Here is a 16,760-nt window from a genome sequence, read left to right as displayed (position 1 = left end):
GACACGGTGGCGGCGGGGGCGGGTCTGTGTGTGTGCGGCAGCAGCAGCAGCAGCAGCAGCAGCAGCAGCAGCAGCAACTTGAGATTAAAATAAATAATTAAAAGTTAAAAAAAGAATTAATAAACAAAAAGAGCAGATTATGAGACACTGCAGCCCCGTGGGGCCCCCCTGCAGCAAGACAACAGCAAGGGGGGGTTGGCGGCGGCACTGAGAGCAGCAGCAGCAGCAGCAGCAGCAGCAGCAGCAGCAGCAAGCAATGATAAGGCGGTCTGGCCACACATCAATAAAAGCAAGAGCTTCAGTACAGGGGATCTGTTAGCTGCTGCAGCAGCAGCAACAGCAGCAGCAACAGCAGCAGCAGCAGCAGCAGCAGGCGCTGCCCGGGGGCCCCCCGCGGCTGCGCGTTGCTGCAGTGCTGCGCAGCCGCCTTCGCCTTAGAAATACACATTTGAAAGCCAAACTAAAACAGCAGCAGCAGCAGCAGCAGCAGCACCGAGCTGCTGCCGCGGGTTCCCGTGAGCTGCTGCAGTGCTAAGACGAGCAGCAGCAGCAGCAGCAGCAGCAGCAACAGCAGCAGCAGCAGCAGACTGGCGCCGGCAGCACAAGTAGCGCCAGCTAAGAGCTCGGGAGGTTCTCAACTTTGCTGTAGCCCTTCATCAGCAACAGCAACGCTGCAGGAGTGCGAGCAGCAGCAGCAGCAGCATCGGCAGCAGCAGCAGCAGCAGCAGCAGCAGCAGCGACAGCAGCCCTTCCAAAGAATTGCTAGAAGCTTTTAGCCGCGTCCGCAGACGCACCGTTTGCTGCTGCATCTGCAGCGCAAACACAGCAGCAGCAGCAGCAGCAGCAGCTGCTGCTGCTGCTGCTGCTGCTGCTGCTGCAGATGATGGACCCCAAGTGGCTGGCCTCGCTGGTGTGGCCGGACTTGTGCGCTGCTGCTGCTGTCTCCTCTTTAAGTGTCTCTTCTTTTTCTTCTCTTTGCGTCACTGGCACTCACCAGGGGCCCCTATACCTGTGGCAGCTCAGCAGCAGCAAACAGGACCTTTGCTGCAGCAGCAGCAGCAGCAGCAGCAGCAGCAGCAGCAGCGGCGGCGGCGGCAGCGGGGGCGGGAGCGGCGGCAACGAGCGCTGCTGTGCTGCCCACGAAGATGAGGCCGCCGTAGCTGCTGCTGCTGCTGCGGGACTTGCTGCTGCAGCCAGCCAGACCCCCGGCTGCGCAGCAGCAGCAGCAGCAGCAGCAGCAGCAGCGAAGCGAGCAGCAGCAGCAGCGGGGGCCGGAGCAGCAGCAGCAGCAGCAGCAGCAGCAAGCAGCAGCGCCGCCAGCGCGGTTGGGCGCAGCCCGCTGCTGCTGCCGCACCTGGTGCTGCTGCCGGAGTGGGGAGCAGCAGCAGCAGCAACAGCAGCATGTTTTGCTGCTGCTCCTCTTGCTGCGCTGCAGTCCACCAGCCAGGAGCTTCTGGTGTCTATACACTCCGACTCCAGGGTCCGCCTCTGGTCCCTCACGGAGGGCAGGTGTCTCGTCTCCAGGTAATTAATTAATTAATTAATTAATTAATTAATTAGTTTTTTAATTAATTAATTAATTAATTAATTAATTAATTAATTAGCTAATTAATTAATTAATTAATTAATTAATTATGTTTGCTGCCCTGCTGTTCGGGCTTTTTCTGCCTGCCGGAGCCTGTTGCCTGCAGCAGCAGCAGCAGCAGCAGCGAAAGCAGCAGCAGCTGCAGCAGAGCAGCAATAGCAGCAGCAATAGCAGCAGCAGCAAAAGCAGCAGCAGCTGCAGCAGAGCAGCAATAGCAGCAGCAGCAAAAGCAGCAGCAGCTGCAGCAGAGCAGCAATAGCAGCAGCAACAGCAGCAGCAATAGCAGCAGCAATCGCAGCAGCAATAGCAGCAGCAACAGCAGCAGCAGTAGCAGTAGCAATAGCAGTAGCAATAGCCACGGCAATACCGGCGGCAACAGCAGCAGCAGCAGCAGCAGCAATAGCAGCAGCAGCAGCAGCAGCAATAGCAGCAGCAGCAGCAGCAGCAATAGCAGCAGCAGCAGCAGCAATAGCAGCAGCAGCAGCAATAGCAGCAGCAGCAGCAGCAGCAGGTGCGCGTTTGCTGCAGGCGTCTGCCCTTCGAAGCTTCTGCTGTACAGACTCTGGCGGACCCTCGCTTTGTGTTGGCCCATGGTGACAAATTAAATTAAATTAATTAATTAAATTAAATTAATTAAATTAATTAAATTAATTAATTATTTATTTTAATTAATTAATTAATTAAAATAATTAATTAATTAATTAATTAAATTGATTTATTTGTTAAATGCTTTTTCTCCCAAGTGGCTGCTTTTATATATTCGCTTTTGCTGCTGCAGCAATTTTGCTGCTGCGGCTTTTTTTTAATTTTAATTTTAATTTTTATTTTTAAAATTCTTTTTTGTCTTTTTTTATTTTCTTTTAATTTCCTTTTTGCATTTCTTAAAGATTCTTTTATTTCTCCTTTAAATCCTTTTTATTTCTTTTTTATTTTATTTTATTTTATTTTATTTTATTTATTTATTTATTTCTTTTTCCTTTTCTTTTTATTTCTTTTTTCTTTTTTATTTTCATTTCTTTTCTCCTTCAGGACCCTCGAGGGCCCTCGTCTTAGACACCTGGTCAGCCTTTGCTGCAGTTTGCGAATTGCTGCTGCCGGGGGCCCCCGTGGGGGCCCCCGCGGGGGGCCCCCCGGGGGCCCCCCAGGGGGGCCCCATGGGGGCCCCCCCGGGGGGGCCCCTGGGGGGCCCCTCGGGGTCCAGGGGCCCTCAGGAGGGCCCCCTGGGGGCCCCCGCGGGCGCTGCTGCTGCATGCGCTGGGCCCTCAGCAGCAGCAGCAGACCCTCGGGGGCCCCCGGCGGGGGCCCCCCGGGGCCCCGGCTGCTGTGGAATGTGCGGGGCCCCCCTGGGGGGCCCCCCCGGGGGCCCCCCCGGGGAACCCCAGGGGGGCCCCCATGGGGGGCCCCCAGGGGGGCCCCCAGGGGGCCTTGTTGCTGTTGCTGCGCAGCCCCCGCCCCCCTTTGATGCAGAGGAATGGGTAGAGAAACTTACTGCAGCTTACCAAGACCTTTTGGGGGCCCCCTCGGGGGGCCCCCCCGGGGAACCCCAGGGGGGCCCCCAAAGGGCCCCCTCGGGGGGCCCCCAGGGGCCCTCTCTGGGGGGCCCCCAAAGGGCCCCCAGCTACCAGGAGGGGCCCCTCCATAGCAACCGCATCAGTGAGGCTGAAACAGCCACAAGCCGCTCGGGGGCCTCACAGCATAAGCTTCTCCAGCAGCAGCAGCAGCAACAGCAGCAGCAGCAGCAGCAGCAGCAGCAGCAGCAGCAGCAAAGGCTAGACAGTTCTGACGGAACCCTGCATCCCTCCACCGCACCGTCCAGCTACTCCCCTTCTCAGGGACAGGAAACTGGAGCACAGCAGCAGCAGCAGCAGCAGCAGCAGCAGCAGCAGCAGCAGCGGAGTCCTGCTGCAGCAGCTGCTGCTGCTGCGTTTGCTGCTCAGCGGGGCCTCCCTGCACCCCTCATGGGCTCTGTCTGCTGCGCTGCTGTCGCCCCTTGCGGCTGCCTCAGACTCTGGGACTTAGCGTGAGCCTTTCTTCGCTGCTGCTGTCGTTTCTGCTGCTGCTGCTGTTGCTGCTGCTGCTAGTCTGCTGCTGCTGTTGCTGCTGCTGCTCGTCAGTTGCGCGACTTGGCTGCAGCGTGAGCCTCTCTGTGGTCGCGCGCACTTTAGTGGTACTTGCTGCTGCTGCTGCTGCTGCTGCTGCTGGACCCTTGCTGCTGCCGGCGGGCCCTTGCTGCTGCTGCTGCACCCTTGCTGCTGCTGCTGCTGCTGCTGCTGCTGCTGCAGAAGCACGCTGCGAAGCTGGCGCAGGGCCCACGCTGTTGCGGGGGCCCCTGCGACTCCGCCGCTGACTGGCCGGGCGCTGCGGTCTTCGGACGAGCTGCTGGCTGTTGTTGCTGCAGCAACGAAGAGCACGCTGCTGCAGCAGCAAAACCAGAGCAGCAGCAGCAGCAGCAGCAGCAGCAGCGTCAACGGCAGCAGCAGCGGCGTCGCGCACCTCAACAGCACCAGCAGCAGCAGCAGCAGCAGCAGGAACGACCCGCCGCTGGTGGACCCCGTGTTTGAAGCCACGGGGACCCTGGACGGAGACACGTTTTGCTGCTGCAGCAGGCAGCAGCAGCAGCAGCTAGCTGTGTCTGCTTCCTACTTGGTGCTGCGCACCAGCAGGCGGCTGCTGCTGTGGCAGCGCCGCAGCGGGGGGGCCTTTGAGCGCCACGCAGAGCTTTTTTGCCTAGCAGATGCGCTGCCTTGGGTGCCGCCTGTGCTGCAGCAGCAGCAGCAGCAGCAGCTGCTGCTGCAGCAGGCGCTGCAGCAGCACGACGTCGGCTGCTCCTGCTGCACGCACAAGGTAAGCAGCCCTCTGGCCCTGGCGCGAGCCCTAACCCGCTGCTGTTGCGCTGCTGCTGCTGCGCGCAGCAGCGCGCTGCTTTGCTGCTACGCCCGCTGCTGAGAGCTGCTGCTGCTGCTGTTGCTGCTGCTGGCGCAGCAGCGCGCTGCTTTGCTGCTACGCCCGCTGCTGAGAGCTGCTGCTGCTGCTGTTGCTGCTGCTGGAGCCGCCAGCCCTGTGGCTTGGGGGCTCCCGGGCCTGTCCTGCTGCAGCTTTTGCTGCAGCAGAATCTCTTCTCCTCGCCTACACCTCGCGAGGCCGTCTTTTCCTTTTCCCCTTGTCTCTGCCAGATTCGCAGCAGCAGCAGCAGCAGCAGCAGCAGCAGCTGCTGCTGCTGGGCCTCAGCGCAGGGAGGCAGGCGGGCCTAGCGCTTGGCACAGTGCCGCTGCAGCTGCTGACAGCAGACACAGCATCGCTCCCCGCGCCTGTCTTCTTTCCCGTCATTTCAGAAGCAGCAGCAGCAGCAGCAGCAGCAGCAGCAGCAGCAGCAGCAGCGGCCTCTGCTGCTGCTGCTGAGGAAGCTCCTGGGATCTGCTGCAGCGCGGGACTGGCTGTGCTGGGCGTAACTCCCAGCAGGCCGGACCGGCTGTCCTTGGCTTGGTGGCTGCGAGAGCACCCCACTGCAGCAGCAGCAGCAGCAGCAGCAACAGCAGCAGCAGCTGCTGCTGCTGCTGCATCGCATGCATCTGTGTGGGATGACATTGGCGGCACCTTCTCTTTCAGTCTCAGTGAGGTCTGGCGCATTCCAACAGCACTGCGGGGGGCGCTGCAGCCAATCAGCAGCAGCAGCAGCAGCAGCAGCAGCAGCAGCAGCAGCAGCAGCAGCAGCAGCAGCGGCAGCACGAGTCTCAGCGCGAGCCGCAGTCTGAGCCGCAGCATAAGCCGCGGCAGCAACAGCAACGGCAACAGCTGCAGTGGATACAGCAACGGCAGCAGCAGCAGCAGCAGCAGCAGCAGCAGCAGGAGCCTCGTGGCGTGGCGGCGGGAGTTATCTTTGCCATTCCTCTTCAGTCCCTCTTCTGCTGCCTTTGGTGCAGCAGCAGATAGCAGCAGCAGCAGCAGCAGCAGCAGCAGCAGGCTGCGGCTGCTGTCGGAGCCTGCAGCCTTTTGGGGCTCTGTAAACGGGCACAAGCACTTGCTGCGATGGCCTTTCGCCGCAGGAGCCAACAGCAGCAGCAGCAGCAGCAGCAGCAGCAGCAGCAGCAGCAGCAAGCACTGCGTGAGCTGCTGCTTGGCTGAGAGCCAGGGTGGGGTTTATTTTATTGCTTCTTTTTCTGACGGCGCCGTCACAGCGCTGCACCTCAATCGAATAAATGCTTCTCGCAAAAGCAAGCAGCGGCAGCAGCGGCAGCAGCAGCAGCAGCAGCAGCAGGAGCCAGGCGGCAGCAGCAGCAGCAGCAGCAGCAGCAGCAGCTTCAGCATCGGGGGTGGGCCGCCCCTGCCCTGGCCAGAAGCAGAGCGGCCGCACCCCTCCATCTTTTTGCTGCCGACGCCAGCTAGCTGCGTGGACCCGCGGATCGCAGCAGCAGCAGCAGCAGGAACAGCAGCAGCAGCAGCAGCAGCAGCAGCAGCAGGACGGGGGGCCCCCGGCTGCAGCGGCAAGCGAACTGTGGTGACTGCCCTCTGCAGCATCAGCAGCTTGCTGGTGGGGGGCCTCACCAACAGCGGAGATGTGCTGCTGTGGCGTTTGCCAACATTTGCTGCTGCAGCATATCAGCCGCAGGTGCTGCCAGCTGCTGCTGCTGCTGCTTTCCGAGTGCTTTCTGCTGCTGGCGGCAGCAGCAGAGCAGCATACGACAGCTGGTGCTTTGCTGCTGCTTCGGTGTGCGGCGCTGTGGCCCTGATTGACTGCAGCAAGCTGCTGACGCCCGCAGCAACAGCAGCAGTGGCAGCAGCAGCAGCAGGAGCAGCAGCAGCAGCAGCAGACGCGGGGCAGGAACTCGTCGGCTTCGCCGAAACCCCAGTGTCTGTACACCACAGAGCAGCAGCAGCAGGGGGGCCCCTCCCGCTGCTGCTGCAGCACGTGCCGCGCCCCACAAACTCCCGGGGAGTCTTTTTGCTGCAGCGGCACCCCGACTGCAGCAGCAGCCGCATCAAGAAGGTAGCAGCAGACTTGCTGTCGGACTGCTGCTGCTGCATCACCAGCAGCAGCATTTTCCTGTGGCGCGTGCAGTCGGGGCTGCTGCTGTCGGTGCTGCCTCTCGTGCAGCTGCCCGGGCTGCTGCAGCAGCAGCAGCAGCAGCAGCAGCAAAACGCTCCCCCCAAGCAGTTCCGCTTCTTCTTACAAAACCAAAACCTTTTTGCTTCTTCTCCCCACATGGAGCTAACGCGTTGGGGTTTGGCTTTGGGGCATTTGCAGCTGCCGACGACTTCTTGCTGCTGCTGCTGCTGCAGGCCCGGCGCCCCGCTGCAGCAGCAGCAGCAGCAGCAGCAGCAGCAGCAGCAGAAAACCCTCCCGCAGCAGCAGCAAGCCAGCGAGGCCCAGCAAGACCTCGAAGCCCTCGCGCGCCCTCTGGGCTCTCATGTCTTCACTCCGAAACTAATGGGGGACACAACAGCAACAAGCGACTTCCTGCTGCGCAGCAGCAGCAGCAGCAGCAGCAGCAGCGGGTGCAGCGGGAACTGCAGCAAAAGCGGAAGCAGCAGCCACGCAGCCCCTTCGCTGCAGTGCAGCATACCGCAGCAGCTGCTGCGAAGCGCTCCCCGCGGCGCTGCTGCTGCGGTGTCCCCGCTGCTGCAGCAGATGTCTGGAGCAGCAGCAGCAACTCCAAGAGCAGCAGCAGCAGCAGCAGCAGCGGCTGCCGCTGAGGCGCCTTGCGCTTCCTGCTGCTGCGGCGCAGCGCAGCACATCGTGTACGCGAACTGCGGGGTGCTGATGCTCCCGCTGGAGCAGCTCAGCAGCAGCAGCAGCAGCAGCAGCAGCAGCAGCAGCAGCAGCAGTTTGCCTCTGCAGGCGCTGCTGCTGTCGGGGGTCTTCGCGCCCTTCAGCCTTTCTGCTGCAGCAGATGCTGCGCTGCTGCTGCTGTTTCCCTTCCTGCAGCAGCCGCCGCTGCCGCTTTATCCCGCGCTGCTGGGGGCGGAGATGTCTTTGTCAGTTCCTTTGCCATCTTTGGTGTTGAAGGCAATGGCTGCGGACTTGCTGCAGCAGCAGCAGCAAGCTGCTGCTGCTGCTGCTGCTGCTGCGCAGCGCGCCGCCCGCCAGGTGCTCCTGCAGCGCCGGCTGCACCCTGCGCCCGCAGCTGATTCTCTCGCTGCTGCTGCTGCTGCTGCTGCTGAGGCAGCAGCAGCAGCAGCAGAAGGCCTGCTGCACTGCCACGTGAGCCTTAATGCCGCTGCGGGCGCGCCGCTCTCTGCTGCTGCTGCTGCAGCACTTGCTGCTCGGGCGGACGCAGCAGCTGCAGGCGTCTTGGAAGGCGCAGCAGCTGCTGCAGCAGCTCCTGTGCGGAGCCGTTTGCTTCAGCGCTGGCAGCAGCACCTCAAGGGGAAAGTGATCCGCAGCAGCAGCAGCAGCAGCAGCAGCAGCAGCAGCAGCAGCAGCAGCAGCAACAGCCTCCTGGAAGCTGCGCTGCGGATGCCATCTCTCCGCAGCCTGAACTCGACGGTTCACCCGGCGGCCCCCCCGCTGCCGCGCCCACCAGCAGCAGCAGCAGCAGCAGCAGCAGCAGCAGCAGCAGCAGCAGCAGAAGAGCAAGGCCGACTCTTCGAAGCTCTAGATTTGGCTGTCTCCTCTTCTTTCGCCTTATCAAATATTCCGGAGGCCCCACAGGCTTGGAGTGTCTCTACAGCAGCCATGCGCAGCAGCAAAACTGCAGCAGCAGCAGCTGCTGCTGCCAGCGCTACCCTCTCCCAGCGGGTTGCGGCTGTTTACAGACGCCGTCAGCAGCAGCAGCAGCAGCAGCAGCAGCAGCAGCAGCAGCAGCAGCTGTGGATGATAGAGTTGTCCGGCTACAGGCTGGAGCAGAGCTGGCCTTCCACGGGAGCAGCAGCAGCAGCAGCAGCAGCAGCAGCAAGAGGAACCTGGAGAGACGAGGCGCTGCTGCTGGCAGCAGCACAAGGCGACCCTGGAGAAACAGCAGCAGCAGCAGCAGCAGCTGCTGGCAGCGGCTGCCGCCGGCGCCGCCCCGCTGCTGCTGCAGCACTCCCCAGTTCTTGCTGCTTCCCCGCTGCTGAAGGCCAGAAGTCTTTCTTCTTTTTCTTTGCTGCTGCGCTGCTGCTGGCTGCCGCTGCTGCAGCTGGACAAAGAAGACACGGAGCAGCTTGCTGCTGCTTTCGAGCTGTGTCTGCTGCACAGCCTGCAGCAGCTGGGCGCGCCGTCAGCAGCAGCAGCAGCAGCAGCAGCAGCAGAGCACCCGCTGCAGCAGCAGCAGCAGCAGCAGCAGCAAGACACGGGCGTGGCTCCAATCAGCCTTTTCGCTCTCGCCTATTCTTGCCTTCCAAGGGGAGACACGGGAGAGGCTTCTGCTGCTGCTCTTTTGCTGCTGCAGCACGCCATCTGCTGCAGCAGCAGCAGCAGCCTGCTGCTGGACATCGAGGCCGCCCTGCGGCTGCTGTGCTGCGCTGCTGCCTGGGGCATAGGCCCTGCAGCAGCAGCAGCTGCTGCTGCTGCTGCTGCTGCCACAGGAGAGCCACACAGGGTGAGCTGAAGAAAATATCTTTTTAATTTTTTCTTTTTTTTATTTCTTTTGCTGCTTCTCTTTTCCTCTTTCTAATTATTTATTTTTCTTTTTTCTTTTTTTATTTTTTTATTTAACTCTTTCCAATTATTTATTTTTCTTTTCTTTTTTCTTTTTTTATTTTTTTATTTAATTCTTTCTGCTGCTCAAATGGTATTTTATTTGCCAACTAAGGCCTCATGTTGCTGCAGCAAAAAGTCTTTTTTAAAGTTAAACTCCTTTTGCTTTTTTTAATTCTTCAAAAACCATTAATTGGGGTTTTGAAAAAGGTGCTGCATGCATGCATGCATGCATGCATGCATGCATGCATGCATGCATGCATGCAAAACGCATGCATGCAAAACGCATGCATGCATGCATGCATGCATGCATGCGCTCTGTTGGCATTTCACGAAACACATTAATGCATTTCATCGAATTCTGTCTTTGCCGTTCTGCGTCAGGCTCTACCGTTTAGGGTTTAGGGTTTAGGGTTTAGGGTTTAGGGTTTAGGGTTTAGGGTTTAGGGTTTAGGGTTTAGGGTTTAGGTTTTAGGGTTTAGGGTTTAGGGTTTAGGGTTTAGGGTTTAGGGTTTAGGGTTTAGGGTTTAGGGTTTAGTTGCTCTGCGGGTGCATAGGCTCAATCGACGCCTCCTGTTGTCTTTTTTATTTCTTTTTTTTTATTGTTTTTATTTTTGTTTTTAATTATTTTTCTTTTACCTCTTTTATCTTTTATTTTAATTATTTTTCTTTTATTTCTTTTTATTTTTTAATTCCTTTTAATTTCTTTTTATTTTCCCTTATTTCTTTTTTATATTTCAACTTTTTAAAATCTTTTTTTCCCCTTTTTGTCCTTTTTGTTCATTTTTGTCCAATTTAATTTCTTTTAATTTCTTTTAATCCTTTTTAATTCTTTTTAATTCTTTTTAATCCTTTTTAATTCTTTTTAATTCTTTTTAATTCTTTTTAATTCTTTTAAAATCTTTTTTTTTATCTTTTTATTTTTTATTTTTTTTTCTTCAGCACTCCTGCTCTGTAGACGCGGCTCTGGTGCTGCTGGCCAACGCGGTTTACCTTCGCCCTGAGTTCAGCCGGGGTACGCAAACGAGGGTTTAGGGTTTAGGGTTTAGGGTTTAGGGTTTGGGGTTTGGGGTTTAGGGTTTGGGGTTTAGGGTTTGGGGTTTAAGGCCTATTTTCCCCTTGGGGTTTCCTTTTTTGCTGCTTGAAGTGTCTCCTCATCAGCTGCGCTGCTGTTTTGCTGCTGCTGCTGCTGCTGTTGCTGCTGCTGCTGTTGCTGCTGCTGCTGCTGCTGCTGCAGTGGGGGGCATCGACGTTGCTGCTGTCGTCACGCAGCACTTGGTGCGGATCATTTTGCTGGAGTCTCTGGCAGCGCCTCCAGCAGCAGCAGCAGGTGGTGCTGCTGCTGCTGCTGCTGCTGCTGCTGCTGCTCCCTCTGCTGCAGCAGCAGCTGCTGCTGCTGTCTCCGCCGGCCGCCTCTGCCTCGCCCTTAAGCTGCTGACCCTCGGAGTTGGTCTTCTCTGGAAGCCGCAGCACCTCAGAAGCAGAGGCAAGGCTTTGCTGCTGTTGCTGCTGCTGCTGCTGCTGCTGCTGCTGTTGCTGCTGCTGCTGCTGCTTTTGCTGTTGCTGCTGCTGGCTTTGCTGCTGCAGCAGCTTTTGCTGTTGCTGCTGCCGCTGCTGCTGCTGCTGCTGCTGCTGGTGCTGCTATCCGCTGCGGGTCTTTCCCCCTTTTTTTCTATTTATTTACCTTTATTTCCATTATTTTATTTCATTTCATTTTAATTTAATTTATTTAATTTAATTTAATTAATTTAATTTAATTTAATTAATTTAATTTAATTTAATTTATCTTTTAGGCATTTTGGCGCTTCTCGAGGCCTTCGCCCGGAAGGCCCGTTTGCAGCCGCTTTTAAAAGAAACTTCAAAGCAGGTGAAGTCTTTTATTTATTTATTTTTTTTATTTTATTATTTGTTTATTTATTTATTTATTATTTATTTATTTATTTATTTATTTTTCATTTTATTATCATTTTTTATTTATTTATTTTTATGTATTTACTTGTTTATTTATTTATTTACTTTTATTTTATTCATTTATTTATTTTTATTTATTTATTTATTTTTATTCAATTAATTTATTTATTTTTGTTTTATTTTTTTTTAATTTAATTTTATTTCATTTTACTTTATTTTAAGTTAATTGAAGAGAATTTAATTCATTTTTTTAATTTTATTTTTTATATTTTTGCTTTTTGTTTTTTATTTTATTTTATTTTCTCATTTTTTCATTTTGGCCTTTTGCTGCTGCTGCACACAGAAGGGTTGTTATCTTTGCTGTTTCTTTTCTTTAATTATTTGAAATCTTTTTAAAATCTTTTTTGAATCTTTTTTAATCTTTTTAAATCTGTTTAATTCTTTTTAATTCTTTTTAATTCTTTTTAATGTTTTTTAATCTTTTTGTCCCCTTTTTAGTCTTTTCTTATTTTTTTATTTTTTTATTTTTCCATTTTTGTCCTTTGTTCGTTTTGCTGCTGCTGCTGCTGCTGCAGGGCGCTTTGCAGTACTACCAGCTGCTCGACCGCCAGAAGCCGCTGACGCAGGAGCATTAATTATTTGAAATCTTTTTAAAATCTTTTTTGAATCTTTTTTAATCTTTTTAAATCTGTTTAATTCTTTTTAATTCTTTTTAATTCTTTTTAATGTTTTTTAATCTTTTTGTCCCCTTTTTAGTCTTTTCTTATTTTTTTATTTTTTTATTTTTCCATTTTTGTCCTTTGTTCGTTTTGCTGCTGCTGCTGCTGCTGCAGGGCGCTTTGCAGTACTACCAGCTGCTGCTGGCGGTCTTCCCGCTGACGCAGGAGCAGCCAGCAGCAGCAGCAGCAGCAGCAGCAGCAGCGAAAGGAACAGCAGCAGCAGCAGCAGCAGCAAGTCCTGTAGCTGCCGCTGCTGCTGCGCTGCTGCGGCGCCTCGTGCGGATGGATTTGCCCGGCGCTACTAAAGCCCTTTCTAGAGCAGCCAGGTACTGCTGCTGCTGCTGCCACTGCTGCTGCTGCTGCTGCTGCTGCTGCTGCTGCTGCTGGTGCATGTAAATTGTTCCCGCTGTTGCAGTTGCTGCTGCTTCCGTTGCCGTTGCTGCAGCAGGTGGCACTCGTTTATTGTTGCTGCTGCTGCAGTTCGTGCTGCTGCTGCAGTTCGTGCTGCTGCTGCTGCTCCCGCAGTTGCTGCTGCTTCTGCAGCTCCTGCCGTAGTTGCTGCTGCTGCTGCTGCTGCTCCCGCAGTTGCTGCTGCTACTGCAGCTCGTGCCGCAGTTGCTGCTGCTGCTGCTGCTGCTGCAGGCAGCTCTGGAGTTTGTGCAGTTCTCCCTGCTCCTCTATCTTTTCTTTTTTGTTTAATTGCATTTTATTTATTTTATTTATTTTATTTATTTTATTTATTTTATTTATTTTATTTATTTTATTTTCTAAATTTGCTTTTCAGAATGGAAGAAACAAATTGCCACTTGGCTGCGCCTGCGCTGCTGTTTCTTGTGGATTGCTTCACTCGGTAAGAAAAGCAAAATAAAATAAATCAATTTAAATTAATTAATTTAAATTAAATTTATTTAATTAATTTAAATTAATTAAATTAAATTAATTAAATTAATTGAATTAATTAAATTAATCAATTAAATGAAATTGAATAATAAGTTGAATGGATTAAATGGAATTAAAAGAAATAAAAAGGAAAAAGCAAAAGAGACAAAAAACACAAATAAAGACAAAATTAAAAGGAGACAGCAGCAGCAGCAGCAACAGCAGCAGCAGCAACAGCAGCAGCAGCAAATAAAAGGCAAACGAGACAGCGAGACGAAATCACAGCTGCTATTGCTGCTGCTGCTGCTGTTGCTGCTGCTGTTGCTTTTGCTGCTGCTGCTGTTCCTTTTGCGGCTGTTTCCCTTGCCGTCGCTGCTTTTGCTTTTGCTGCTTATGCGTTTGCTGCTTCTACTCTTGCTGCTTCTCCTCTTTCTGCCCGTACTGTTGCTGCTGCTCCCGCTGCTGCCTTTGCTGCTGCTCTTGCTGCTGCTGCTGCTGCTTTTGCTGCTGCTGCTTTTCTGCTTTTGCTGCTGCTGCTTTTCTGCTTTTGCTGCTGCTGCTTTTGCTGCTGCTGCTTTGCTGCTTTTGCTGCTGCTGCTGCTTTTGCTGCTGCTGCTTTGCTGCTGCTGCTTTTGCTGCTGCTGCTGCTGCCTTTGCTGCTGCTGCTGCTGCTGCTGCTGCTGCTGCAGGTACCCGTGGGTGGGTTCTTGCTGCTTGTGTCTGCTGGTGGACGCTTTGCTGCGGTACTTAGACCCTTGCAGAGGGTCTTTGCGGCGGCGGTGTCTTCGAGCAGCAACTTGTCTTCTTTACTCTTTGGTGTCTTCTTTTCCGAATTGCTGCTTCAACCAGGCCACCCAGAGGTCCCTAGGGTTTAGGGTTTAGGGTTTAGGGTTTAGGGTTTGGGGCTTCGGGGAGTGGGCGCCGCGCCTGCGGTTCAGCGGCTTTCCGCCGAGGGTTTAGGGTTTAGGGTTTAGGGTTTAGGGTTTAGGGTTTGGGGTTTGCTGGGTGGGACGCAGGGCGTCGGGCCTCCGGTCCAGGGGCTTCGCGCCGAGGGTTTAGGGTTTAGGGTTTGGGACTGAGGGTTCAGACGTTGGGGTCTGGAACTTGAGGCTTAGGGTTTAGGGTTTAGGGTTTAGGGTTTAGGGTTTAGGGTTTAATGCTTCGCGTGCAGGCTGGCAGTGGGGACGGAGGAGGGAGTTGTCGTTGCCTACGATCTGCGGACGGCCACAAAAATGAGGGTTTTCGAAGGCCACCAAGGCAAACCCTAAACCCTAAACCCTAAACCCTAAACCCTAAGCCCTAAACCCTAAACCCTAGTGCTTGTCAGGCTTGGCGTTTGTCTCCCTGAATAGCGCGAGCGTAGCGGGAGCTTTCTTGTGCACGGGGTTTAGGGTTTAGGGTTAAGGATTTGGGGTCTGGCGTCTAGGGTTTAGTATTTAGGGTTTAGGGTTTAAGTATTTAGGGTTTAGGGTTTAGGGTTTAGGGTTTAGGGTTTGCTCTTCAGGAGCCGTCGCCGCGCTGGGGTTTAGCGATGACGGGCACTGGATCGCCTCTTACTCTGCTGCTGAGTCTGCCGTTAGACTGTGGCATGTGAGGCTGCTGCTGCTGCTGTTGCTGCTGCTGCTGCTGTTGCTGCTGTTGCTGCTGCTGCTGCTGCAGCTGCTGCTCTTGTTGCTGCTGCCGAAGGCACCTGTGCATTTGCTGCGACTGCCTCTGCCGCTGCTGCTGCTGCTTGAACGGCGCCTGTTTGCTGCCAGCTACCCTTCGCTGCGCGGCGTTACTGCTGCTGCTGCTGCTGCTGCTGCCACATGCTGCTGCTGCCACATGCTGCTGCTGCCACATGCTGCTGCTGCTGCTGCTGCTGCTGCTGCAGCTGAGCGGCGCAGGCTTCTTAGGGGGCATTTGGGGGGCCAACAGCAAATCCAGCGGAGTCCTCGAGCTGCCGCGGCTGCCCCCCAACATTTTGTGGCAGTCGCCTTTGCACGTAAGCCCTAGTCTAGCAGCAGCAGCAGCAGCAGCAGCAGCAGCAGCAGCAGCAGCAGCGGCAGCAGGAGCAGCGGGAGCGGCAGCCGCAGCGGTAGCTGTTGCTGGGAGCTTGGCAGTCTTGCAGAGTGCCGCCTTCTTGTAGGCGTGTAGGGTTTAGGGTTTAGGGTTTAGGGTTTACTTGGTGAAGGCTAGGGTGAGGGCTGCGAGGTGGGGCGCTGAGGGTTTAGGGTTTAGGGTTTAGGGTTTAGGGTTTAGGGTGGGGCGCGCAGGTGATTTCAACGGTCTCTTTGTATCATAAAGAGAAATCAGTTTGGGTCTTAACTCGCGAGAACGGAGTTTCTTACAAAATAACCACTACCTAGTTGCTGCTGCAGCTGCTGCAGCTGCTGCAGCTGCTGCAGCTGCTGCAGCAGCCTTTGCTGCTGCTGCTTCTGCAGCAGCGTGCCATGCTGAAGCAGTAGCAGCAAGAGCTCCTGCAGCTGCCAGTCGCTGCAACAGCAGCAACAGCAACAGCATTTGTTGCAGCAGCAGCTGGAGCTGCTGCTGCAGTAGCAGCAGCAGAGCTCGTTTCAGAAGAGTTGCTGCGCCAGCCACGGCTGCAGCAAGTTCCGCTGCTGCTGCTGCTGCTGCCAGTCTGGCGCGCCGATGGCCTGCAGCCTTTGCTGCAGCCGCAGCAGCAGCCGCAGCAGCAGCAGCAGCAGCAGCAGCAGCAGCAGCAAAGCGCAAGTACCTCTTTGCTGCTTCCTTTTTTGCAAAAGCAATTCAGGTTGCATATTTAGTTTCTGGGGGCCCCCAGAGGGGCCCCTGGGGGCCCCCAAGGGTCCAACAGGGGGCCCCCCAGGGGCCCCACAGGACTCTCAATACCTCATTCTGGGGTTAAACCCTAAACCCTAAACCCTAAACCCTTGTGGGGCCCCTGGAAAACGCTAGGGGCCCCCGGGGGCCCCTTGAGGGGTACCCTGAGGGGCCCAGGGCACTGTGGGGCCCCTCAGGGGGCCCCAGGGGCCCCCCTAAGGGGGCCCTAGGGGGCCCCCAGGGCTCTGATTTGGGGCATTTCTTAATGCTGCTTTTTGCTGCTGTGGGGCCCCACAGGGGGCCCTGGGTACTTCCTGGGGCCCCACAGCACAGGCCTTGAGGCCCTTTTGAAATTACTGTTTAAAAAGCTGCTGGTTTTGTTGCAGCTGTTGGGTTAGAGCAATTAAGGCATTTGCGGAGTTGCTGCTGCAGCAGCAGCAGCAACAGCAGCAGCGGCAGCAGCAGCAGCACTGTATTTGCATTTTAGGCACCTGCATAGCTGTAATTGAGCAGCAGCAGCAGCAGCAGCAGCAGCAGCGGCAGCAGCAGGACCCAATGCTCGCCGAGGTGTACATACACTGGGAGGTGCAGGTACACCCCAGCAAGCTCAGTTCAGAATGGAGGAAAAGTTCAAATTTAAATAAAATTCTAAATGGAAAAGATTAAATTTAATTAAATAAAACTTCTTTTCTTCTTTTTATTTCCCTATCTGCTGCTGCAGGCCTTCAAACCCTAGAGTTTCACTGCTGCAGCTCAGGTGTCTGTACACCCGAGCTGCAGCAGAAAGACTCTCTCGGGAAGTGCTCCACTTTAAACAATTTCTTTTCTTTTTGAAACAATCGCTAAAAGATTGTTAAATTCAAATGCAACAAGGCCCTCAAACCCTAAACCCTAAACCCTAAACCCTAAACCCTTGTGGGGCCCCTCGGGTCTGCGGGGCTGCAGGTGACCCTGCGGTGTCTAGACACCGCGGATCGAGGCGGCGGAGAGCAGCAGCGGCGTTTTAAATGCTTTTGAAGTTTTAATTTAATTTAATTTAATTTAATTTAATTAATTTAATTTAATTTAATTTAATTTTGTTCTTCTTTTCCATTTAGTCAGCCCCTCGGGGCAACTTTTTGCCCGCGCAGCCCGCAACGCAGCAGACCGGCAAGATGGTGAGGCTGGCGAGGGTTTAGGGTTTAGGGTTTAGGGTTTAGGGTTTAGGGTTTGCGAACTCGCTACCGGCAACGTCAGGCGCCACTACTCTGGCGAAAAAGAGGAGCTTCTT

General features: G+C 54.4%; 1 protein-coding gene across 1 annotated transcript in view; it reads left to right on the top strand.

Annotated features, from left to right (window-relative positions):
- Window positions 1–880: 880 nt before the first annotated feature.
- Window positions 881–16,760, top strand: part of ENH_00044200 (hypothetical protein, conserved) — a gene marked incomplete at both ends in the record, with an annotated part of 19,925 nt that continues 4,045 nt past the window's right edge. The window contains 14 exons of the mRNA XM_013585369.1: window positions 881–1,524; window positions 1,804–2,096; window positions 2,615–3,605; window positions 3,868–4,429; window positions 4,635–8,647; window positions 8,760–9,102; window positions 10,143–10,215; window positions 10,438–10,646; window positions 11,945–12,156; window positions 12,615–12,680; window positions 13,881–13,947; window positions 14,214–14,299; window positions 15,877–16,081; window positions 16,588–16,647. Of these exons, the coding sequence (XP_013440823.1) occupies window positions 881–1,524; window positions 1,804–2,096; window positions 2,615–3,605; window positions 3,868–4,429; window positions 4,635–8,647; window positions 8,760–9,102; window positions 10,143–10,215; window positions 10,438–10,646; window positions 11,945–12,156; window positions 12,615–12,680; window positions 13,881–13,947; window positions 14,214–14,299; window positions 15,877–16,081; window positions 16,588–16,647 (7,824 nt within the window). The remainder of the gene's footprint in view (window positions 1,525–1,803; window positions 2,097–2,614; window positions 3,606–3,867; window positions 4,430–4,634; window positions 8,648–8,759; window positions 9,103–10,142; window positions 10,216–10,437; window positions 10,647–11,944; window positions 12,157–12,614; window positions 12,681–13,880; window positions 13,948–14,213; window positions 14,300–15,876; window positions 16,082–16,587; window positions 16,648–16,760) is intronic.

Source organism: Eimeria necatrix, genomic scaffold, assembly GCF_000499385.1.
Source record: "Eimeria necatrix Houghton genomic scaffold, Enh_scaff32, whole genome shotgun sequence".
In the NCBI taxonomy this organism is placed as follows: domain Eukaryota; phylum Apicomplexa; class Conoidasida; order Eucoccidiorida; family Eimeriidae; genus Eimeria; species Eimeria necatrix.
Note: the sequence above shows the minus strand (reverse complement) of the source record. Positions and strands in the feature narration are given on the sequence as shown.